The sequence below is a fragment of the Podarcis cretensis genome, assembly GCF_951804945.1.
Source record: "Podarcis cretensis genome assembly, chromosome: 15".
NCBI classification, from domain to species: Eukaryota; Metazoa; Chordata; class Lepidosauria; order Squamata; family Lacertidae; genus Podarcis; species Podarcis cretensis.
Window position 1 is genome coordinate 2,995,961 of NC_137185.1, and position 23,991 is coordinate 3,019,951.

The 23,991-nt window shown below is 46.1% G+C and overlaps 1 protein-coding gene across 5 annotated transcripts; it reads right to left on the bottom strand.

The window, feature by feature from the left end:
- Nucleotides 1-789: 789 nt before the first annotated feature.
- Nucleotides 790-23,936, bottom strand: LOC307204134 (uncharacterized protein). Of its 5 annotated transcripts, none has more exons than XM_079955588.1 (19): nucleotides 23,839-23,936; nucleotides 22,116-22,254; nucleotides 21,103-21,248; nucleotides 20,470-20,587; nucleotides 19,623-19,751; nucleotides 17,669-17,898; nucleotides 16,943-17,042; nucleotides 15,625-15,699; nucleotides 13,441-13,580; nucleotides 11,942-12,095; nucleotides 8,827-8,896; nucleotides 7,870-7,959; nucleotides 7,277-7,367; nucleotides 5,210-5,305; nucleotides 4,799-4,827; nucleotides 4,486-4,565; nucleotides 4,022-4,108; nucleotides 1,956-2,050; nucleotides 790-1,025 (listed from the first exon to the last, which is right to left on the bottom strand). In XM_079955588.1, the coding sequence occupies exons 1-19, from the start codon at nucleotides 23,917-23,919 to the stop codon at nucleotides 852-854; spliced, it is 2,124 nt and encodes a 707-aa protein (XP_079811714.1). In that variant the 5' UTR covers nucleotides 23,920-23,936; the 3' UTR covers nucleotides 790-851. The 5 variants fall into 5 exon arrangements, 4 of the variants coding, with proteins under 4 accessions (XP_079811714.1, XP_079811713.1, XP_079811715.1 ...); XM_079955587.1 differs by having other exon boundaries at nucleotides 8,818-8,896; XM_079955589.1 differs by lacking the exon at nucleotides 23,839-23,936 and adding an exon at nucleotides 23,176-23,286 and having other exon boundaries at nucleotides 8,818-8,896.
- Between the last annotated feature and the right edge of the window lie 55 nt (nucleotides 23,937-23,991).

Genomic DNA, 23,991 nt, shown 5'->3' on the forward strand with positions numbered 1-23,991 from the left:
CTTTGGTGCCACTCAAATGTTCTGTTTATGCTTGGAAGTTGCTTGTTTTCATCTTTATTTAAAGATGCAGAAAGAACTGAGTGATAAGTAACTGCAGAGGCTTTGATCTAAAATGGTATGTAATGTACCATTTAGCATTAAGGGCTTGCACATGCAATTGATAAGGTCCTTTAAAAATAGCTCCAGTAATAACACACTCCATACAGCAGTTCCCATCCTAAACAAATTTGGCTCCTCTGGTAGGTAATACCTGCTGTGGTTAAAGACCCAACCATTCATAACACTTTTCTAGAGCATCATCTTGACATGGTATTTCAGGGTTCAACAATCCATTTTGGGTCAGTATGCAGTTGTCACAATGGAGGGCACTTTGACAAACTTTGTGTGTGAAAATAGTCTACATCACTAGGACACCACAAGCTCTGCCTTATGCCAAATGTAACTTAATACATACCCACAGCTCTATAAATAAAGGCTGTCTACTTCAGTGGTTCTCTGCAGTGTCAGATGGAGGCCCAGGAGGATTCACAATTATGTCAGGTGACTTGCTTGCCTTTTCTATTTATTACACCACACAGGCAAAGGCAGAGTGGTGTCTGCAAACTCCTTGTCCCACCTCTGATGTCTCGCGTGCCATCATGGGGTGTGCGCACATGGCTTGGCCTAATTAGGTTCTCCATTGCTGCCCTAGGTGACAGGACATTTTCTTCAGTAGCCAAAGAGGCTAATATTTGCTCAGTGGGAGGTGTATCTGTAGCACAATGCACTTGATAAAAGCAATGCTCAGTAGCAGATTATTAACCAGGTTTATGGATTCCAGAGGCTCTGCTTGTGTAACAAAGGCACACCAATCACAACACATCCATGTGGGTAATAAATGCTGGTAAACCCCTTCCTCTGGCTGCCATGTAACGAGCTTCTGCCCCTCGTCGGAGTGCCTGCTCTAGTTTCTTTCTCACGTCTTTCCTTCTGGCTTCTGGGATGTTTATTTCATCTTCACTGATTTCATAACCAAACATCTCAATCTATGGAGGCAACAAGAAACAGAATTTTGGCAGCAGTTGCTGTCACAAGCGCTCATGTGGCTTGTATAGAAAGTGAAAAGCAGCGGTGTGGCACCTCAAGCCTGGAAGCTTTTTGTGGCCCTCACAGCAGCTTTTATCTTTATCCATAATGCGTGGCGTGCTCTGGTCCATGGGGTCACGAAGAGTCGGACACGACTAAACGACTAAACAACAACAACTATCCATAATGCTCTGCAGTCCTCAACTTTCTGCCTGTCCAGTGTGTGTCCCACACCTGGCCTTAGGAAAAGAAGGCTGTGGGAAGGAGTTAGGCCTGGGTACCTGGTCAGTGGGGGAGTTGGATTAGTACAGGCAGGCTGGGAAGCAGGTTCATGTCATGCCCCTAATATATAAAAAAGCTTTTATATACACAATGTATTGTTACATAAGGTACTGGAATGGCCAGCTGCCCAGCCCAGCCCAACTGAGCTGGGGCAGGCGTGAAGTGTAGAGGGAGGGAGGTTTGGTCCAGTGTGGGGGAAGGGCAAAGGGATACTTGGGGTTAGCAAGCGGGGTGGCAGCCCCTAGTATGTCATGCTTTTTATCCCTATAAAAATGACAAATCTCGGAATAATTTTTCTTATCGGCCCTCCTAATAATGCATTGGGAAGATGGGATAAATTTGTGGAGGTTTAAGGCTTCCAATGGCTACTAGCTTTGATGGCTGTGTTCCATCTATCCTTTCAGGCGCAGAATGCCTCTGAATGCCAGTTGCTGGGGAATCACAAATGTGGAGAGTTACTGTTAATGCCTTGTTCTCAGGCTACTTGGCCACAGGACGCTGGGCTGAATGAGCTATTGGCCTGGTCCAGCAGGGCTCTGTTCCTTTCTGTTGCTGGACCATACCATAAAAATATAAAAGGCAGGCAATGAGAGAATGCTTCAAAATACCTTTGTGTTCTTGTAATCTTCATTGTAGTCCTGAATATGCTCCCTTGTGGCTGCATCCAAGCGCTCCCTTTCCTCGGTGCTCGACCCATTAACAACTAAAGAAACACAATTTCTGGGTAGTAGACACCTAGGTTGCAACCTGTTTAAATACACAACACTCTCGCTTAACTAGTTTGTGGCTCAGGCTGTCGCAATGTAACTAGTACGGTCCAGCTTCTCATTCCAATTTCAGATGGAATACAGGGATGGTCTTGGTGGATGAGGTGCAGCTCGAATCTAGCACGCTATCTCTATCCAGATGCCACCCAGACCTTACAATTGGGGCATGACAGCAAGGGCCGCCCCCTATGCTTCGTCCCTAAAATCTGCTATTAGGAGATATGGGTGCCTCTCAACACAGAGGTCTGATTTAGCTATCACAGCTAAGAAGCCAATGACAGCCCAGTTCTCCATGGAGGTTTTTCCTGACCCTTTCTGAAAGAGTGATGTTGAGCATTGGTAGATCTACACACACATGCCACGCAAAATGAAACAGAACTCCCAGCTACCAGGTGAAATGTTGGATGGCTTAAGCCATGGGTAGGCAAACTAAGGCCCCCGGGGGCTGGATCCGGCCCAATCGCCTTCTAAATCCGGCCCGCGGATGGTCTGGGAATCAGCATGTTTTTACATGAGTAGAATGTGTCCTTTTATTTAAAATGCATCTCTGGGTTATTTGTGGGGCATAGGAATTTTTTCACCCCCCCCCCAAATATAGTCCAGCCCCCCACAAAGTCTGAGGGACAGTGGACCGGCCCCTTGCTGAAAAAGTGTTCTGACCCCTGGCTTAGGCAATACGAGTGCAGCAGGTTTGGGTGGTGACCCTGGATCATGGAGATTACAAACTGGAAACTTTCTGGCAGATTGATGCTACCTCAGTAGGATTCCAGGCAGCCCACAGACACGTTAGTAGGATGGAAAATGGTAATAGTTTGGATCCACTGCTGCAAAGCATAAACCCTCAAAGAATCTCCAAGTCTTCCACCAAGGAGTATTGTACTGAAATAGTTGCATCTCTGACCAGAAGGTGTCGCTTATCTTCCATGGAAATGGCGATAGCCTCACTCTCCAGGCTGCCCAATGCATGCACACACATTTTGTGTTCCTTGCCTGTGATCTGTGACGTCCCTTAAGACATTTCTGGGTGAAGAGAATGAAGGGAGCATCACGAGTGCTGGTGGGAGGAGGGTCAGGAGCCTCAAAGCAGACAGAGCAAGCCCCAGTGACTCAGTAATTGTAGTTTTGTCCCCGTCTTCCTCCCCGCTCAGTTCTACATGGGACAGCACTGAGACTAAGGAGGAGGGAGGGGGCAGGCAAGGCAACCCCCCTGGACTGGTTGTAAGGAGGCAGGGAGGTGGGGGCAACAGGTTGGTGGGGCAGTTCCCCTTTTGCCCCAGTGGATCAGCCTCCAGTGCCTCCGTCCCCAAAGCCTTTAAACTTGACCCTGAATAAAGTTTTAGGCAAACGAGAAAGGGTGAAAAACAACAATCTGCACTGTGTTGTTTGTTATTTTATAAACCGGTATGTGTGTCCCTGCTCCTAGGCACATTTTACCCCCAGGGAATGTGTCGCTTGATAATGTTCAATTTTAGTTGCATTAACTTAATGTAAGTTTACAAACAGCTGCGAGTTTTGTCAGTTTGGGCTACTGGCTGTTACTTTTTATCCTTTTCAGCCTGACTTCTGTTTTTATTTGAGAAAGAGAGGGAGAGGGAGGGAGGAGCTCATTTTAAAAATACATTGTACAGAGGTACCTCAGGTTACAGACGCTTCAGGTTACAGACTCTGCTAACCCAGAAATAGTACCTCGGGTTAAGAACTTTGCTTCAGGATGAGAACAGAAATCGCGGGGCAGCGGCAGGCCCCATTAGCTAAAATGGTACCTCAGGTTAAGAACAGTTTCAGGTTAAGAACAGACCTCCATAACGAATTAAGTACTTAACCCGAGGTACCACTGTATTAGCAACATCCAGTGTCAGTGAGTTCCATAGATGCCAGCATTTGCTTTACAGACAACTTCTGCTTACTTGAGCTGGCTGCCTCCATCATGTGCTTCAGCAGTTTGAAGGCAATGGTGTCTCCATCAGCGGTTTTGTTTTTCTGATGTGCAGCAACTGTGAAAGGTTGAAATGCAAAAGCCAAATTATGAGATGTGATTAATCTATTTAACCTTACATCCTGCTTTTTTGCCCAGTAGGTTGCCTGTATCCAGAGTTATTTCAATCTCAGATTTGCAAAAGTTTATATGCAAAGTTATTGGTCAACAAGAACAAAAACTGCTAGGCCTCTTTGCTTTCACAGGCCTATGTTGTTCATTTGTGGCATGTTAGCATCTAAAGCACACATCCAATTATCTGTCAGTTTAATAAGCTTCCCTGTCTGCTTGGCTGGAAGTGATTCCTGTTCACCACAGGCAATTAGGGAGAGTGTTGGAATCAAATTGCAAATCTCAATAATACCTGATTAATACCCGCAAATGCTTTTCACTAACCTGTGTCTGACAAGCAAAAATGAGGCAGGGAAGTCTGAGATGGCGTCTGGGACTGCAGGGAAGGTGCAGGGGCGAGGAGACTGCAAAGCAGGAAATCAGGTGCTCAGTAAGTCTTCAAAGCAAAGCCCTTTTACAAATCCCTTAGTCCATTTGTGAAGGGGAGGCACCAGTTCTCAGATGCAAGGGAAACAGGCCTGTTGTCAAAGTCAACAGTATTATGCTGCCCCTTCCCTTTGGGATCACTGTGGGCACATTCTGACTTTATGTTTCTAAGTTGTGGGGTGTACCTTTGCATGCCTGGACAGAACCTTACCTTCCAGCGGAATAGGTGTCAGGTGAAGGCTGCAAGAAAAATATGGAAGGAAAGTATTAAAATCTACGTAAGCGACAGGATCTCTTTGGGGAAGCCAAGTTTGTTTTAAGACCCAAGGCACAGGAGTTAAAATGCAGAAATCCAAAATGCTGAAGTCTAGGCTGCTGGAACATAGACAGGCTTGCTAGCCAGAGCCTGACTTTATCATTTGCCATGGCAGGGACAGTGAGCAAGATTGTCAAAACAGATGCATGTTTTCCAGTATAGGAACACCCAGCTCCAGGCTATTGGGCAAACCATCTCCATCACAGTGGACGGCCTTGCTTCTGTCTACAAGTTCCCTGGGCATTAGTATTTAGCAGTGGGTGAGCTCATTAAAACAAAACTTCAATTTGAAAAATAAAATATTACCATCTTCCTGTCCACAGCAAGTCTGTGCATTTCAGCCTGCAGCCTGCTTATCTGTTCCTCTGCCTTCATTTGCATTTCGTAGCGGACCTGTCTCTCCTGAAAGGTGCCAAATTGTAGTTGTTAAAACTTTGAAGGTGAGGAGAGATTTCATACGTCCTGAGTGCTCGAATGGAGGCTGAATTGGTACTGTCGTACATTGACTCTACTTCACTTTCCTGCCTCCTGAGTGCCCAAATGCAGGCTAAAGTGGTAATAATAATAATAAAATAAGAATAAGAATAAGAATAAGAATTTGTTCCCTGTAACTTGGCTTCTCGCAGCGAGGGAACCACCAGAAGGCCCTCCTCGGCACTGGATCTCAGTGTCTGGGCAGAACGATGGAGGTGGAGACGCTCCTTCAGGTCTACTGGACCGAGGCCATTTAGGGCTTTCAAGGTCAGCAGCAACACTTTGAATTATGCTCGGAAACGTGCTGGGAGCCAGTGTAGGTCTTTTAAGACCGGTGGTATATGGTCTCAGTGGCTGCTTCCAGTCACCAATCTAGCAGCCTAGTGGTACAGTCCTATTCTGCCTCTAGGCCAAGTGTCCCTAGCTATCCTCCTCCTTCAACCTCCACATGCAGGGCAAAGTAGTACAGCTCCAGCTCCCCAGACTCTAGGCCTGGCTGTCTCTTCCTCTCAAGTGCAGCCAGTGGCATAGCTAGCTGCTCCAGTGCCTGGAGTGAGGTGAGCCAGGGCAGGGCACACTGCAAGGAGCCTGGAGTCTGCTCAGCCCACCCGCCTCCCCCCAACCACCCTCCAGCTGAAGGGGAGGCGGCAAGCAGACGCAATCCCAGGTGCCTGCAGGTGCCTGAGCCACTGTGACACTCCCAGGAGAGACACGTGGCTCGGGTGCGCTGCAGCACACACCCTGCGGTAAGTGGCTGCCCAGTGCACCTGTTGTAAACAAAATCTGCCCTCTTTCCCTTATGGGGTATCCAAGAGCCCATATAGAGTCCTTATGTGGGCTCCTTGTTGGTAGGAGAAAATAACAGAGGCCAACCAGAGAATATTGAGAAGCAAAGCAGCTAGTAAACCTGATCTTTATTAAAACTGTTGCAACAGGGTGCTCCCCTCACACGCAGGAGGATGGAGGAGGACCCACAACAAAGGTGTGCCTGCCCTAATATAGACATTTTAAATTCCCTGCCCTGGTGCTCAAGACCACGCCTCCATACATCATACATACATCACAGAAGGGGTGTAACCAAAGACCACCCTTCACAAACATCATACCTACATCACAGAAAAGGCGGTCTACAACAGAAATTTGAATGTTGTTGTTTTTCCTGTCTGCCAGGTTATCTGATAATGCCTTATCTGATTGCCTTTCCTGGTAGTCTGGCCATTCCTTTGAGGTGGTGATTACCCAATTCCTGAGACAATGGGAAGGTTCCCCCACCCCCTCCCTTCTTGCAGAGAAAACATCTGGTCAGTTTGGGAGTCAAAATGGTTTCAGGACGGTCTTCCTGTGCTGCTCCAGACATGTGGTCCACATATCTATGTTTGTGCTTGGTTGGTACATTTATGAACATTTATTTTATTTATATATATATATATATATATATGACCTTAATTATTTTATTACGTCCCCCAGCTATGCTAGTGAATGCAGCTATGAAATTTCAAATGGTACAGCTCAGCTTAATCTGCACAATGCAATTATGCTTTTTTATGCAGATTTGTGTTTCATTATGTGAGGCTGTGCCCTTAATAGACCCAATTTACAGCTGGGGAACTGAGGGGACAAGAGAGAGTAATGAACAGATTGACCCACCCAGGGTCTCGTGGTTAAGCCAGTGGGGTTGGCACACCCCCTTTCTCCAGGACACCCCCAACCATCTACGTAAATTGATTGTGTTTCTCTTTTACTGTATTTTTGGTTTTTATGGAAGCCGCCCAGAGTGGCTGGGGAGGCCCAGCCAGATGGGCGGGGTATAAATAATAAATTATTATTATTATTATTATTATTATTATTATTATTATTATTATTATTATTAATCTTTATTCCACGGTTGGAAGGAAATACCTGGGACAGCTGATCTTCCAAATGGACCTTCTGCATGTCAAATTTTCTCTTATTCTCCTCTAAAAGCTGCAGGAATCTCATCTCTTGTTGCCTGCAAGTCCATTAAAAAAAATGTTGCAGAGAAACACCCAGAAAATTAAATCAGATATGGGTGCCCAATTTCTCCCGACCCTTATTCTGTAGGGTAATCAGCAGAATGGTTAAAACAGCCGGGAGCAAAGTCTTAGCAGAGTACCACCTTGCCTCTCGGCTCAATTTTTCTGGCACATTTGGAAATCTAAGAAACACCACAATATACCCATTTCACAGAAGTGAAAAACTGGGGTGCTCTGAGCTCCCTGCCACACCTCCCCAAGCACTTATATGCATTTTCAAACAAATAAAACATGGGTAGAAATGCAGTCCATCCCACAAAGCAACAACGGGCAACATCTCAACCAAGGAATGCCCCCCCCCTAATTGAAAAGCAACTCCTCGATTTAAAAATAAGAATGGGACAAGAGTATTTTGGGTGCCACTGATGCCATGCTGGGGACTGAGAATTAGCTGAGAATGTGGGTAACTGTAAATGCTGCTGACAGGAAAAGTCTTACCTCTTCTGCTCTTCCGCTCTGAACCTTTGAAGTCTCTGTTCCTGTTGCGCCCTCTCAAGGCGTTGCTCTTCCAGCAACTGGCGCTCCTCTCTGAAAATCAGGACATGCCCTGTTTGCTGTATGTATTCTCTCTCCCCGTCTTTCCGTACCCTCAGGTGAGCCTCAAAAATGCCACCGATGCTCCGAAGGAGTGGGAGAGGACCAGAATGACATGAGCACACATTCATACGTTTCCGAGCACAACTCAAAGTGCTGGTGCTGACCTTTAAAGCCCTAAATGGCCTCGGTCCAGTAGACCTGAAGGAGCATCTCTACCCCCATCGTTCTGCCCGGACACTGAGGTCCAGCGCCAAGGGCCTTCTGGTGGTTCCCTACCTGTGAGAAGTGAGGTTACAGGGAACCAGGCAGAGGGCTTTCTCAGTAGTGGCACCCACCCTGTGGAACTCTCTCCCACCAGATGTCAAAGAGAAAAACAACGACCAGACTTTTAGAAGACATCTGAAGGCAGCCCTGTTTAGGGAAGCTTTTAATGTTTAATAGACTATTTTATTTTAATATTCTGTTGAAAGCCACCCAGAGTGGCTGGGGTATAAATAAATTATTATTATTATTATTATTATTATTATTATTATTGGCAAAAAAGGATTAAAAAGCACTAGGTACGTTCTGGGTCCTTGCCAGGGCTGGTCAGCTCTTTGCTGGTTAGGCAAAGTGAGACAAAACGACAAGATCCCAGTCCTCATGGTTCTGAACCTTGGGCTGATTTAAATAGGAACAGAGCCAGACCCTTGGTCAATTCAGCTCAGTACACTGACTGGAAGCAGCTCTCCAGGGGTTCCGGCAGGGGACCGTTCCAGCCCCACCTGGAGGTGCTGAGGATACTGAGCCGCACCCCCTTCCCTTGTGCCTTTCATGGGGCCCTGGAGGAAGAGGACGCCCCTTTAGCACCTTGCTTGCCTCCTGTCTTCTGGCCTTGTCCTTGGAGGTGGTACCGCTTGGAAATCTCTGTAGCGCCACAGAGGAAAAGCTCAAAGTGGGAGGGAAAGAGAAATAATGAATGTTAACCGGCTACATAGCTGTCAACTTACAGATTTGAAAATAAGGGACCAGCAGCCTCGAAAACAAGGGATCAGCAGCCAAAAGAAGGGATTTTCCAAGCACAGGTATGTTCAACTTCTGATCCCCTCCAAGCCAAAGGCAGAAAGCCCAGCCATAAGCCAAACAAAGCCTCAAGCGGTGGTTCCCACAGCAATGGGGATGCAGCAAGGAAAGCCACCGTCACCTCTCCGCTGGGAAGCGCTGAGCAAAGGCGAGTCCCCAGGCAACGCGGCCGATTTGATCGGCACAAGGCATGCAAGCTCCACCACCACCCCAGTCATTCTTAGACTCCTTATTGGGTGAGCAACGCAGCCAAGCAACACAGCTGGAGCCTCCCTCCTCCCTGGCCGGCAGGGAGGGAGGGAGGGAGAGGAGCTGCTTCCTTTGAAACCCAGGAAATTTAAGGGACATCATCAATAAGGGACAGCAGCAGGACACGGCGCTGGGATAAGGGACTTTCCCGCCAAATAAGGGACGGTTGACAGCTATGATCGGTTATCCTGCCCCATACCTTTGAATGACACATGGAATGACAGGCACAAAAGCTGATAAAATTCCAGCATGTTTTGAAAATGTATCTGTGCACTCTGGAAGCTCTCTCTCCCCTTCTCTCCCCCCCCCCCCCGCCACTAGAGTTTCATGCCATGTGTCCTTGAGATGATTATCAGATGTCTTTTATGCATCTCACCCCCTTTACCCCATTCCGGCACCTGCACATCTCAAGAGATTGGGCATTGCTGAGACTAATGCATGCCCCCCACAGGTGCCCAAGCTTAGCAGGTCCTAGAAACCAAACTTGTTAGTGTTGCAGCACCAGCCCTCTGGAATCAGTACCTAGCCCATATCAGAGAGTTGTGATGTTTTGGCCCCTGCCAAAGGCATTTTAGTTTAAAAACGCTTTCCCTGGAGTGACCCAGTCATTTTGTGAAATATTAATTGCGTGTCTGCAGAAATGGCTTGATTGGAGCAGGGGGGGGGGAGAGAATTTGATTTATTTATTAACAAAGTGAAAATTAATTAAATTAATAAAAAGAATTTTTTAAAAAAATATTTATTAACAAAATCTGTATACTGCTTCATTGTAAATGATACCTCCAAGCAGTTTTGCAAACAATACTTGCTGAGATGATTTTATTTTTTTAGAGAGTTCATGTGTGCTTTTAAGTCTTCCTTCTTACCTTGTATACTGCTTCAGTGGCTTGCTGCTATGATGGAACAATTACCATTTTACTGCGGTTTTATATTTTTAACTTTGGCTCTGCCTGGAGACAGAACGTAATAGAATCATAGAATCCTAGAATCCTAGAATCCTAGAATCCTAGAATCATAGAGTTGGAAGAGACCACAAGGGCCATCGAGTCCAACCCCCTGCCAAGCAGGAAACACCATCAGAGCACTCCTGACATATGGTTGTCAAGCCTCTGCTTAAAGACCTCCAAAGAAGGAGACTCCACCACACTCCTTGGCAGCAAATTCCACTGTCAAACAGCTCTTACTGTCAGGAAGTTCTTCCTAATGTTTAGGTGGAATCTTCTTTCTTGTAGTTTGGATCCATTGCTCCGTGTCCGCTTCTCTGGAGCAGCAGAAAACAACCTTTCTCCCTCCTCTATGTGACATCCTTTTATATATTTGAACATGGCTATCATATCACCCCTTAACCTCCTCTTCTCCAGGCTAAACATGCCCAGCTCCCTTAGCCGTTCCTCATAAGGCATCGTTTCCAGGCCTTTGACCATTTTGGTTGCCCTCCTCTGGACACGTTCCAGTTTGTCAGTGTCCTTCTTGACATAGGCAGTATGTAGAATACTGTGATAGGTTTGGGGGATCATTCTGGATGATACAAAGGGGTGTCTTCTACTCCAGTCCAAGCCTTTAGGTCTGCTCTCTTGGCTGCTTTGCATACTTTTTATTATGGCTCTTATTTGGCTGCTTTTTTAAAAAAAAAAAGTTAATTGTTTTGTATTTTAAAAATCTTGCTTTGCAGTTTGTTGCCTTACACCTGCTGGGGGACAAAGGTGGGAAAAATGTATTTGTTCAGGCTGGCTGCAAAAAAAGATTAGGAAGAGAAAGTTAGATCATATTGCTATAAATTGTTTTGGAAACTCAGACTTTTAATCTCGAGTCAGCTGATGGCACATCTGATTTTTCTCTCCTATATCATTAACATTTGCTATATTACTGCTGTGTTTGTATTTTGGTATTTGTAACGTAATTGTCTTGGCCTTTGGCTAGCACAATATACCGTATTTTACACCCTATAGGACACACTTTTCCCCCTCCAAAAATGAAGGGGAAATGTGTGTGTGTGTTATGGGGCAAATGCAGGCTTTCGCTGAAGCCTGGAGAGCGAGCGGGGTCGGTGCACACAGACCCCTCTCGCTCTCCAGGCTTCAGGAAGCTATCCGCAAGCCTAGGGAGCCCGCGGGAGTTCCCGGCGGGCTCCCAAGGCTTGCGGACAGCAGCCTGCAGCCCGAAACCTGGGGAGCACAGTGGAGTGCACCCCGGGCTTCAGGCAGATATCCACAAGCCTGGGGAGACTGGCGCGACTTCCCGCCGGGCTCCCTAGGCTTGCGGATAGCAGCCTGTTCTGGGGGCTGGGGTTGGGGGAAGCTCGGGCTTCCCCCGCCCCAGCCCCGTGCCTGGGGGAAAATATTTTTTTTCCTTTATTTCCCCCCCCCCCAAAAAATAGGTGCGCCCTATGGGCTGGTGCGCCCTATGGGGCGAAAAATACGGTACTTATTGATTGATATTTATTTTTCTTCTATTGACTGTTATTGGTTTCTTTCTTTCTTTCTTATGTATTTTCTGTTCTTATTTTATATTTTTATGTTGCAAACTGCCCTGTGATCTTCAGATCGAGGGCGGTATACAAACTGAATAAATAAAAATAATAAATTGATTGATTGACAGGTAAATGTTTTGAGGCTGAGAGGAAGGAGTGAGCCTGAGCAGAAGACGCCCGTCAAGGTCTTACTTTGGGTAGGGTCATGGATCGGGGCGGGTGCCTTGTTTCCTCCAAGCAACTGGCTGTACAAATCTTCAAAGAAGTGTTTCTCCATCATGTCTTGGAACTCTTGCACAAGCAGAGATGGTCCCCAGGTTTTCAGTGTTGCTTCCAATTCCACTGGCTGCAGTAAAAGGCAGGGATGGTGGGCGGGTAAAACTGCTCAATGGTGGTTGGTGGTGCACTCAAGGGGGTCCACAAAGGTAGGGCCAACAAACATCCTCTTAGAAACAGAAGGGATTTTGCTCCCTCCCCCCAAAAAGCAGCAGCTGTTAAAACAATTTTAAAAACAAAGCCACACAAAAGCAAAAATTTCAATCCACGGCAGAGTTTAGAAGAAACTTTCTAAACAACAGATAATACAATCATACCTTGGAAGTCGAACAGAATCCATTTCAGAAGTCCATTCAACTTCCAAAGTGTTCGAAAACCAAAGCACGGCTTCTGATTGGCTGCAGGAAGCTCCTGCAGCCAATCAGAAGCCGCGGAAGCCCCATCAGACATTCAGCTTTCAAAAGAATGTTCGAAAACTGGAACAGTCACTTCCGGGTTTTGATCGTTCGGGAGCCAAAACGTCCGAGAACTAGGCTGTTTGAAAACCAAGATATGATTGTACATGCAAAGATGGCGAAGTAAGAAGGTCATAGGAATGTTAGAATTTCTGGAGGGTGGTGACACGAGAACAGGACCTTTTCAGTGGTGGCTCCCTGCTTGTAGAATGTTCTACCCAGGAAGGCATTTGGGGTTCCAAACAAGAGTTGTTCCCAGCTATACCTGGAGATATCAGGGATTGAACTGGGGTTTTCTGCACGAAGGCAATTACTCTTCCCCTGAGCTACAGATTTCCCCCCACATACAGATGGACTAGAACACTAGAACAACGTTCCATAATCTTAGGATGTAGCCCCATTCACCCCTGATTCTTGTCCATACCAATTCTATATTATTCCAGCATTTAATGCAATACCGTACTTGTTGAAGTTACACGTCTAATGTACATAAAACATGGTATTTAAATGCATTGTATTTAAAATGCTGCAAAGGGAAGTTTACTGTGGCCAATAAGTTTCACTCTGGCAAAAGCGTCAGAGAAGGCTGGCATCTTTCCATTTCAATGAGCTAAACTACCATACCTTATAATGGAATTGGAAACTTGAGAAGCCAGCATTGGTGACGGCTAGTAGCAGCGGTTGCAGAGAAGTTCTGCAGTGATGAACAAGCTTAGGATCTCCCTCTGGGACCAGAGAGAGGACCGTTTACTGAACAGTATGAAGGACTGAACCCCATTGCTTGGTTATTTTGTAACGTTTATCTTATTAAATCTATTCTGCAGCAAAGCTTTGAAACTCAATTCTTGCGGAGGAGAGAATTCATTTCTGCACAAGGTCCCCATCAGGGGATCTGCTGGACAACTCTAACAATGCTTTGTAAAACAGTTGTGGCATTAGATTTCATCAGGCTGCACATACGGATTGACCCGTGAGTAGCCGACCACGGAGCAGGAGGACAAAAATGGTGGTGAACACAGGGAGACAGTTGTATGCCGGCTGCTCCAGTCCCAGGATAATCTGGTCCCAGATGTACAACAGAGTATCCATGCTTAAGTAGCCTGCAAACAAAGCAAAAGTTGAAGAGCATCTCACTAGCTTCCCTGAGGCATAACAAACACTTCAGGAAGGTCTGTGGCTCGTTGTATGCAGTGTTGAGTGGTTTCTTTAAGTTGTAGGTTTCATTATTGTTTCACAAGATGTGTATGTTGTTAAGGGCCAGAGCAAATAACATGACCTAGTTTTACAGCTGTGAAGCGGTATAGTAGGTGCTGTTAGGTTAGGTTAATTAAGCTGTTGGGTATAGTATATAGGGACGCGGGTGGCGCTGTGGGTTAAACCACAGAGCCTAGGACTTGCCAATCAGGTTGGCGGTTCGAATCCCCACAACGAGGTGAGCTCCCGTTGCTCGGTCCCTGCTCCTGCCAACCCAGCAGTTTGAAAGCACGTCAAAGTGCAAGTAGATAGATAGGTACCACTCTGGCAGGAACGTAAACGGTGTTTCCGTGCGCTGCTCTGGTTTGCCAGAAGTGGCTTAGTCATGCTGGCCACATGACCCGGAAGCTGTACGACGGCTCCCTCGGCCAATAAAGCGAGATGAGCACCGCAACCCCAGAGTCGGCCACGACTGGACCTAAGGGTCAGGGGTCCCTTTACCTTTACCTTAGAGTATATAAAGAACAGCATGTAGCTCTCTCACTACCCTGGTGGATGGTTCACGCTTATTGATATAATGTAATTTAGTGTAAAATGAGTTTTTGTTATTAAACCAAGCAAAAGTTTCTTTTGTGTTTCTTGAATGTGTGGTCTCCCCAGCATGCCTCCTGCAGCCCAACAAATCTGCGAAATAACCAACATGCAGAAGGTCCGAAATTCAATCCCTGGCATCTCAAGGTAGGACAGAGAATGCCTTCCTTCTGCACCCCTGTAGAGCTGCTGCCAGTCAGTGCAGACATTAATGAGATAGATTGCCTGGCAGTAGCTTCCTAAGTCTCTCTCTCTCACACACACACATACAGGTGCACTATGAGGGGTTTTGTTGTGGTGAGGAACGACAGAATCAAAATACAAAAGAAGAGCTCTGCTGGACCAGCCCATCCTGTTCTCACGGTGTCCAAGAAGATGCCCCAGTAGGAAACCTTCAAGCCAGGGCCCAAGCACAAGAGCAACTCCCCCTCCTGGGGCTTCCAGAAACTGGTATTCAGAAGCATGGCCGCCTTTGACTGAGGAGGAAGCACATAGCCTTGTGACTAGTACAGTAGCTATTGACAGCCTTATCCTGTTCCATGAACTGCCTGGTCCTCTTTTGAAGCCACCCAAACTGGTGGCCATCACTATGCTTTGCAAGTCATCACCTCCTGGCAAATAGAAGGGGAAGAAATGGAGGCAGTGAGAGACTTCACTTTCTTGGGCTCCATGATCACTGCAGATGGTGACAGCAGCCACGAAATTAAAAGATGCCTGCTTCTTGGGAGAAAAGCAATGACAGGCCTAGACAGCATCTTGAGAAGTAGAGACATCACCTTGCCAACAAAGGTCCGTATAGTTAAAGCCATGGTTTTCCCAGTAGTGATGTATGGAAGTGAGAGCTGGACCATAAAGAAGGCTGATCGCCAAAGAACTGATGCTTTTGAATTATGGTGCTGGAGGAGACTCTTGAGAGTCCCATGCACTGCAAGAAGATCAAACCTCTCCATTCTGAAGGAAATCAGCCCTGAGTGCTCACTGGAAGGACAGATCCTGAAGCTGAGGCTCCAAGACTTTGGCCACCTCATGAGAAGAGAAGACCCTGATGTTGGGAAAGATGGAGGGCACAAGGAGAAGGGGACGACAGAGGACGAGATGGTGGGACAGTGTTCTCGAAGCTACCAACATGAGTTTGACCAAACTGCGGGAGGCAGTGGAAGACAGGAGTGCCTGGCGTGCTCTGGTCCATGGGGTCACGAAGAGTCGGACATGACTAAACGACTAAACAACAACAAGTTTAACAATGGGATGTGTGAAGTGGTACACCTTTTTGGCGGCCCTGAACTTCCCAATTCCCAGTCTCAGCTCTAGGGTCAATTTTTTTGGGATCATTTTTTTATGCTAAGAAGTGCATCTCACCAGCAAGCAGAGTGTCAATAGCCGGCTGGATCATGCGGCTCAGCGCCTTGAGCAAGGCGTCTCTGGAGTCTTCCTCTGGAAAACAGCAAAGATGTGGGATTCTACAAGTATATGATGATGATTATTTATTTACAGCACTTACATCCCGCTTTGTAGTCCCAAGAGGCTCTCAAAGCAGCTTACAGAACAATTCTCAATATCAAATCCAAGTTTGGTGATGCCACTTTCAATTGTCATTGCACAAAACAAATGATATACCGTGAAAATCCATGAAACGAGAAGTAATTGACTAGAAATATTATCTTGTGGAAATAAACTAAATAATAAAAATCAAAAAGTTTAAGGGAAAAAATTAGAAAAACCTAAAATTGAACAAAGCCTTAATCAAAAAGGCTTCATCAAACCATCTAAAATCTGTTGCCTTATCAATTTTTTTTTGAATTTTGGTCATTTAAGGTTTATGATTTTTCTATTTCCTTCTGAGGAAACTGAATAGTTCAGTGAAACGAGGTTTGTAGCCAGCAACCCCTTAAGGCTTTGTTCAATTTTAGGTTTTTCTAATTTTTTCCTTAAACTTTTTGATTTTTATTATTTACCGGTAGTTTATTTCCACAAGATAATATTTCTAGTCAATTACTTCTTGTTTCAGGGATTTTCATGGTATTTCATTTGTTTTGTGCAATTTCTCAGTTCCGTGACTGTCTTTTTTCTACTATTTTCAATTGTCATGGCTTCCCCCAAATGACGCTGGGAACTGTAGTTCGCCAAGGCTGATGAGAGTTTCTAGGAGACTCGTATTCCACACCCAGAGCTACAATTCCCAGAGTGGTTTAGCCATCAATCTCTCTTCCCAGAGATCCGTGTGAATTGTAGCCCATCTCTTCTATAGAAGTTGGATCTGAAGGCATTCACATCAGCAGGAACATCATGAAAGTAGGACTTTCCCCTCTAATCCCAAATCTTTGTTTAGGGTAAATTGGCCAAGAGACGTTAAGCTTGCTTATACAGAATTGGTGGTCCTTTTATTTTCAGTGCTCAAAGGTGAGTGACGTTACTTAGGCATCCAAGAAACCACCATCCACACTCAAGAGGGAAGAGTAAGCCAGCTCAGGGAAACCCCAAAATTTGCAGATGAAAAGCAAAAATAGAGGGGGAACGCTAAGAAGGTGAGGACCCTAGGACTTGCCAGTCAACATGCTCAGTAGCTGCTGAGGACGAAATGGAGTACCTTGTGCAGGGGCCATGTACCCAAAGTTTAGGAAGAGAAATGCCCCTATAGTGACAGGATTACTGAGGTGGAGCCCCAAAGCAGGCTTACCTGGTTGTGCATAAACGCTCTCCAGGAACCTTGCCAGATCTCTGTCTCTCTGCTCCAGCAGGGAGGCAACTTCTTCCACTATGCTGACCCGGGAAGCATCCTAGACAGAAATTTGCCACAAATAGTAAATCAAAAGAGTCTTATTTAAAGTCTAGTGGTGCCATTTGGATTCTGGATTAGCTGTTCTAAATGAAATTTAATTTAATAGAACAGGCTTCCTAATCTGCTGCCCTCCAGGTGTTTGTGGGGAGGGGGAGACCCTGGCTGATGGCCAAGGCCGCTGGAATCCTATGCACTGCTCAGCAGGAATTGGGGTCCTAAAACCCTATATAAGGGACGTGGGTGGCGCTGTGGGTTAAACCACAGAGCCTAGGGCTTGCCGATCAAAAGGTCAGCGGTTCGAATTCCCGCTACGGGGTGAGCTCCTGTTGCTTGGTCCCTGCTCCTGCCAACCTAGCAGTTCGAAAGCACGTCAAAGTGCAAGTAGATAAATAGGTACTGCTCCGGCGATAAGGTAAACAGCGTTTCCGTGCGCTGCTCTGGTTCGCCAGGAGTGGCTTAGTCATGCTGGCCACATGACCTGGAAGCTGTAGGCCGGCTCCCTCGGCCAGTAAAGCAAGATGAGCGCCAGAACCCCAGAGTCAGCCATGACTGGACCTAATGGTCAGGGGTCCCCCTTTACCTTTCTTTATAACCCTATATGAATGGGTGGAGCGGTGGAGATACCTGGACGGAGACGGAGCGTCTAACAAGTTGAGGATGGAGCTTCTTGAGAGACATAAATTCTTCAACCAGGAGGGCAGAAACAGACGCCACAGAGCTGGTGGAAGAACCCAAATCCAGAATAACTTGCAAGAGAGGCACGGGCAGGAAATAATCTTGGTCTGGCAGAGGTATGGAGGTGCCCTGAAGCTTGTGGTAATAAGAAAGCACATTCCGCAGGCACTGTGTGGCAACTAAGGAGAGGTTTTTGGAAAAGTAGTGCATAGTTAACATATGGAACTCATTGCCACAGCGTGACCACCAACCTAGATAGTTTTAAGAAGGCTAGGCAAATTCATGGAGGCAAAGGCTATTTGCAATGATGGCTATGGTTGGCCTTCACAATCGGAGGCAGTGATACTTCTGCATAGCAGTAGCTGAAAACCACAGGGCAGGAGAGAGAGAGAGAGGCTTCTTGTGCTTGGGACTTGCTTGAGGGTTTCTCTTTGGGGCATCTGGTTGGCCACTGTGAGAACAGGATGGTGGACTAGGTAGGCCATTGGTCAGATTCAGCCGGCTGTTCTTATTGAACCACTTCTCAGCACTGACCCTGAAATGCAACCTGGAAAGAAAGCCCAACCCTTGAATCTCTCCATCACCACATTCTTTTTTTTCTGGTTGTGACAGCAACACACGCAGACACACTCATGTGAAGTTGGACTTGGACAGTCAACCACATCCGTGAGGATTAGAAGCTTGCAACGGATCCCCAATATATATCTGCGTCTAATGGATACATGAAGCCACACTGAGATGTTGCTTCTGCTAACTGGAAATGCGCCTCCCAGGGAAAAACAAGAAATAGACCACCCTTTCTGCCTCAAAGGCTTTGGACTGATGCCCCATGGTCTTGTTTGTGGTCTCTACTGGCTTCCTCCTTTCATCCCAACTTAGGTATGTGGGAAGGAACACTTGCTTTTCTCAAAAACAGGCATCTGCATGGCCACTGTGAGAACAGGATACATGGGACACTGGTCTGATCCAGAAGGACTCATTTATATTCTTCTGGGCTAAATAAGTCACTGTCAGTTCTTCATTCTTCCAATCTTAGGTTCAGTTCTCCACATTGCCACATCAGCTAATTAGTTAGTTGTGGATGTAACGCTCCGCTTTGCGAAGGCAAACCTCACACCAGACGTGCAACAGTATGTCCAGGAGCGTTACACCTGCTTTCCCTGACCTTCTTGGGTAGAAAACAGGGTGCCCCCTGACCTTTTGTCCTCTCACAATTTGTTTGTTAGACATATAGCTTGGCTGGAGCATGACCAGGGACGCAGACGTAATCAAGTATCGGGGGGAAACTTTGAGGGAAACACCTGCTGACAAGTGTGATTGCTAACGCTGAAAATGTGCTTAGATGGAAATACGTTAAGTTCAGGGTGGTTTCGCTACTGTTTCCAATTTTTGACTTCTGCTAATAAAAGGAGCCTCGGCAGAGCTAGCCGGCAGCTTGCTTGGAGCGTGCTTGTCAGCGTGCTTCTGCACAGCTGACCTGCATCCAACCTCCTGTCATCTCCATTATTCCTACAGTTAGTTAGTTATTTTAAACCCTCATTAAAATTACCCAGTGTTGCAGAGTGAATTTCTCTTAAATACTTCCTAACACACACCTTTTTCTTCTTCCAAACTAAGTTCCCTTAATACAATGCGGCTTTGTATGGTATTTTTTGCCAATTCATATGCATTTATATGCACACTTCACCCCACTATACACATCTTTATACACATTACTCCTCTGCATTGTAAAATTCAGAGAAGTTCCAGCTTCAGAGGCTGTTTTGGTTCATGCATTGTTTCAGAAAGTGCAAATCTGGTAAATTCACATTTAAATGCAAACTGAATTGAGTCCGCCTCCCCCCATCCCACCTCCAGTTTTCCTTAATACTTTTGTGTGACTCCTGTGGTGGTTTCTTCTTACCCTTGTGGTTTTTTAAGGACTGGAACGTCGGCTCAGAATCCAGCAGGGCTTGGCACCTCAGCGAGATCTCTCTGTCCTTCCGGGAAGTGGCTCTGTTTGCTGCCAAATGGGAGAGATACCCTAACCTTGCTGGGAATGAGAAAAGGAACAGAAGAAAAGCAACGGTTGGTGCATTTTATTTCATTTTCATTTTCACTAAACTGACCACCAAATAAAGAGATGCAATCGTGACGGTATGGTGTTGTAGGCCCTCATATATTTATGGTGGGGATGTGATAAGCTTACTGGGATTTGGCAAAGCAATTTTGATGCCATTTCTTATATTACCAGTTAGTCATTGAACCCAAATCCTGCTCTGGCCCATCTGTCACTAGATGTCAATACATAAGGACCACACTGCCATGCTGCTTTCTGCTTCCCACTTAGAGATCACCTCCCATTGGAAAGACCCCAAAGGACCATCTCTGATGGGATGGCAAGGGGAAAGTTTGGGGCCAGGCTCTTTCTGAGTATCTAACACAAGACAGGAGGGGTGTCAGAGGCCAAAGTAAAAGCCATCAATCTGACGAGGAATGGTTCCCATTTATCAGATATGCAAACAGAAGCAATGTTATTGCAAGACCTTTGCTAACCACAAAGACCAAGTAAGTTGTCCAAATATTGTTTACCAGGTAGACGGTGGGTTTTAATTCCAAATAACAAACCACTGGAGAAGAAAGCAACCCATTTCACAGAAGGGAAAACTGAGTAAAACAAACTGGTGAGGTAAACCACATGGCCCAAGCCATCTGGAGGTCTTGCCTTCGCTGTTTGCTGGCCTGTTTTTGAGAACTGATATGTGTCATACCCTTCGTGTTAGAGAGGTAAAGCTTCCAGGTGAGATGACGCAAATCGGCAGGTAAGGGCTGGTTAAAAAGAGAACACAGCCTCCCTCGCAGCTCCGGCCGTTCCTCCAGCAAGGTCATCTGAAAGGAAGGAGTTGGCTCATTGAACGTGGCTGAATTAAGGCTCCTTTTTCTACAATAGCTGAACCACCAGATACCGTAGCATAGTTGCTTAGAGCAAATGTTTTGCACACAGAAGGCTCCAGGTTCAATCCCTGGCCAGGTAAGGCTGGGAAAGACTTGTCTGAAGCACTGGAGAGCTGCTGCCTGTCAGTGTAGGTAATACTGAGCTAGATGGACCAACGATCTGACTGATGGGTCCTTTAGGGGCACTTCCTTGCCAACCTCAGTCTGCCCTCACTCGCCCTGTCCTCTTGCTTCCATCAGTCCAGAGGCTGACCCTGCCTGTCCTTTTCCTCTTCCTCCTAAGTATCATTGTTGTGCCTTGCAGAAGACAAATGGGAATTAGTTTGCTCTCCTGTCATCGGCTCTGGCGCCACCTACTGTTGGGCTCCACACCTTCCACCCTACCAGCCCTAGTGGGTGTCAGCGCCACACTGCCCCAACTGAGAATACAAAGCAGCAAAGCTAGGTACCACTCCATCCTTGAGGTGATTGAGCAGCAGGGCTGGCTTATTTTTCACCCGCCGGTCTCCATCCTGAATCTCCCGGGCGATCTGGCAATAAATCTGTTCCTCTAAGCAGCCGCTAACCTGCGACATCAGGGCCTTATAAGCGTCACCTGAAAGAATATCAGAGAACGAGTGGATTATTTCACAACATTTTCTTAACTCCCCTTTTCAAGGAGGGGCAAAGTGGAGGGGCAGATCCGTGACTAGGGACAGGGAAGAAATTTGGTTTGGTTGACATTTTGGTTCTAACACACCTGATTTGCACCTTCTGGAAATAGTATAGGAAACAAAAGCAGCCATCTTTCAAAATTCACACTTCTCCAAATTTTCAGTGTTGGCCTCCAACCAAACAAATGTGCACAGAATGCATATTATTAGCAGGACATGCATTATTAGTGGAAATGTCATATCAAGATGCATTATATATGCATATATACTGTATATATAATATATAATATACAAAAAATGTATATTAGGCAAAAGTTCATACAAAATGCGTTTATTAGGAGAGATGTGTGCTAAAAAGAGATTGGGTGGGCTCTTTTTCTTAAAAAATGCAAATTGACAAGGAAATTTGGCAAAGAGAACAGAAACTGAGAGAAATTGAAACTGACAACTCAAGTTTACCCAGTGTGCTTCGTGAGCGAGTGAGGATTTGAACGCAGGTCTCTCATGAGAGCTTTGCTGCTCCCTAGCATCTCCTGCTGATTGTGGCAGGGAAGGGAAACTATATCCAGACCTCTAGCCCAAGAGGACCAGGTGACCTGAGCAGCTAATAGGGATCTTGGAGGCCCTACACTGGTTCTCCCTTAGGATTGGCTGCTTAGTCTGAATAGCTTGCTCCTGGGAGAAGCTGAGCAGATTGAGCAGAGACCTCTGGTTTCACTTGCATGTGTGGCATTTCTTAAGCCCCTCCCTCCCCACAGCAAATCCTGTAGAAGTGAACTGTTTATCAGGCCTGGTTCCTAAACTCTCACCTCCTTGGATGGCACTGACTGCTTTCTCCAGGATAAAACCTTTCGCTGCCTCTGAGAGGTCCTGCAAGGCATTGATGTGGCTCTCAACCATCTGCTGCTGGACAGCGTCAGACAGCGTCAGAATGAAATCTTCCCATTCCTGATAAAGGGTGAAAGAGTCAAACAGCATTTTCAGATCTCTATGACATACCTAGATAGCATCTTAAAAAGCAAAGACATCACCTTGCCAGCAAAGGTCCGCATAGTTAAAGCTATGGTTTTCCCAGTAGTGATGTATGGAAGTGAGAGCTGGACCATAAAGAAGGCTGATCGCCGAAGAATTGATGCTTTTGAATTATGGTGCTGGAGGAGACTCTTGAGAGTCCCATGGACTCCAAGAAGATCAAACCTCTCCATTCTGAAGGAAATCAGCCCTGAGTGCTCACTGGAAGGACAGATCCTGAAGCTGAGGCTCCAAGACTTTGGCCACCTCATGAGAAGAGAAGACTCCCTGGAAAAGACCCTGATGCTGGGAAAGATGGAGGGCACAAGGAGAAGGGGACAACAGAGGACAAGATGGTGGGACAGTATTCTTGAAGCTACCAGCATGAGTTTGACCAAACGGCGGGAGGCAGTGGAAGACAGGAGTGCCTGGCGTGCTCTGGTCCAGGGGGTCACGAAGAGTCGGACACGACTAAACAACAACATCTCTATCTCTATCTCTATCTAGATATAGCTTTGCCAGTTGGATTTCTGCCTGATTGGCATGAGGGTGTTTGGGAAGCAAGCAGATTCAGGAGCAACCTGGGTTGCCAGTTTCTTCCCTTGGCCCTGCTCCAGTGTATTTAACACCCTCTTGACATGCAAGAGGGGAAATTACCTTTATAGAACAGCTTCGGCAGCTAAATTTCAGACAAAACCACATCAATTATCATTGTTTATTATTGGTGATGACGATGGTGATAGTTGGCAGCCACTGAAAACAACCTTGTTGCAAAGTCAGGAAGCCTGCATTTCAGTCTCTGGCGTTGCTGGACCCTCTCAGATCCCAGATGCAGACAGTCCAGTCCACCTGTCCTACCTGTGAATTCTCAATGCGGAGTCGCACCTTCTGCAGCCAAATCAGAGCACCTGAGGAACCAGCCATGAATTTCAATTGCTTTTCTCATAAGGAGTCAAGCGGCGCTTAGAGATCTGTTGCTACAACAGTCCTTTTTTCAAACCGGAAACAGTTATTGTTTGATGCTAAATTTAGCTGTTGGAGATCAGGTGACCTTCACCTGCCTCTCTTACCGGCCCAGAGATGTTTCTTCAAAGTGTTTTTAAAATCACTTTAAATTGTAAAATTTTCTGCGTGGCATGCAGAGAACACAGGACTTTTTCTGTTTGAACAAGTTGTCATAGTGAAGATTTATTTATTTTTTAGACCAGTCTGAACCTGAAATTTCCATTAAAAACATTATCAGTGGGAGGTTTCTAAATCGTTGAATCACTTTGAGCTGTTTCACAGGAGGAGATTCATACGTGGAATGAAAAACAGCAAATTTATAGTTATTTATAATTAACCCTGCCCCTTGTTTGTGTGAACCCGCCTCTTCTCAATGCACCATGTGTCAGTCATTCCTCCCTCCCCATCTGCCTCACTCTGCCCAACAGCAGGACTGGGCCTGTTGATTTAGGGGAGAGGGGATGTGTTTTTCATGTTTTCATCTCAATTTATCAGCATGAGGGAAAGCACACTTACTTTCTCAATAAGTAGGTCTGGCAGTGAGTGTAGCTGTGCCTGGTGCCTTTCCGCCCAAAGGGTGGCATTTCCAGATAACATGTGATGTGCACAAGTGGTGAAACCACAAGCAAAAAAAGAGGGGAACTAACAAAAAAGGAGGAAATCTTATTC

Bases quoted from the DNA above. Each gene is read 5' to 3' on its own strand.
- LOC307204134 (XM_079955587.1), bottom strand. From the start codon at position 23,919: ATGTTATCTGGAAATGCCACCCTTTGGGCGGAAAGGCACCAGGCACAG. The intron at 19,752-20,469 runs GTATGACACATA...TCTCATTCCCAG, and splicing joins TTACCTCTCTAACACGAAGG to CAAGGTTAGGGTATCTCTCC. The intron at 8,897-11,941 runs GTAAGACCTTGA...TCCCACTTTGAG, and splicing joins GATCCATGACCCTACCCAAA to CTTTTCCTCTGTGGCGCTAC.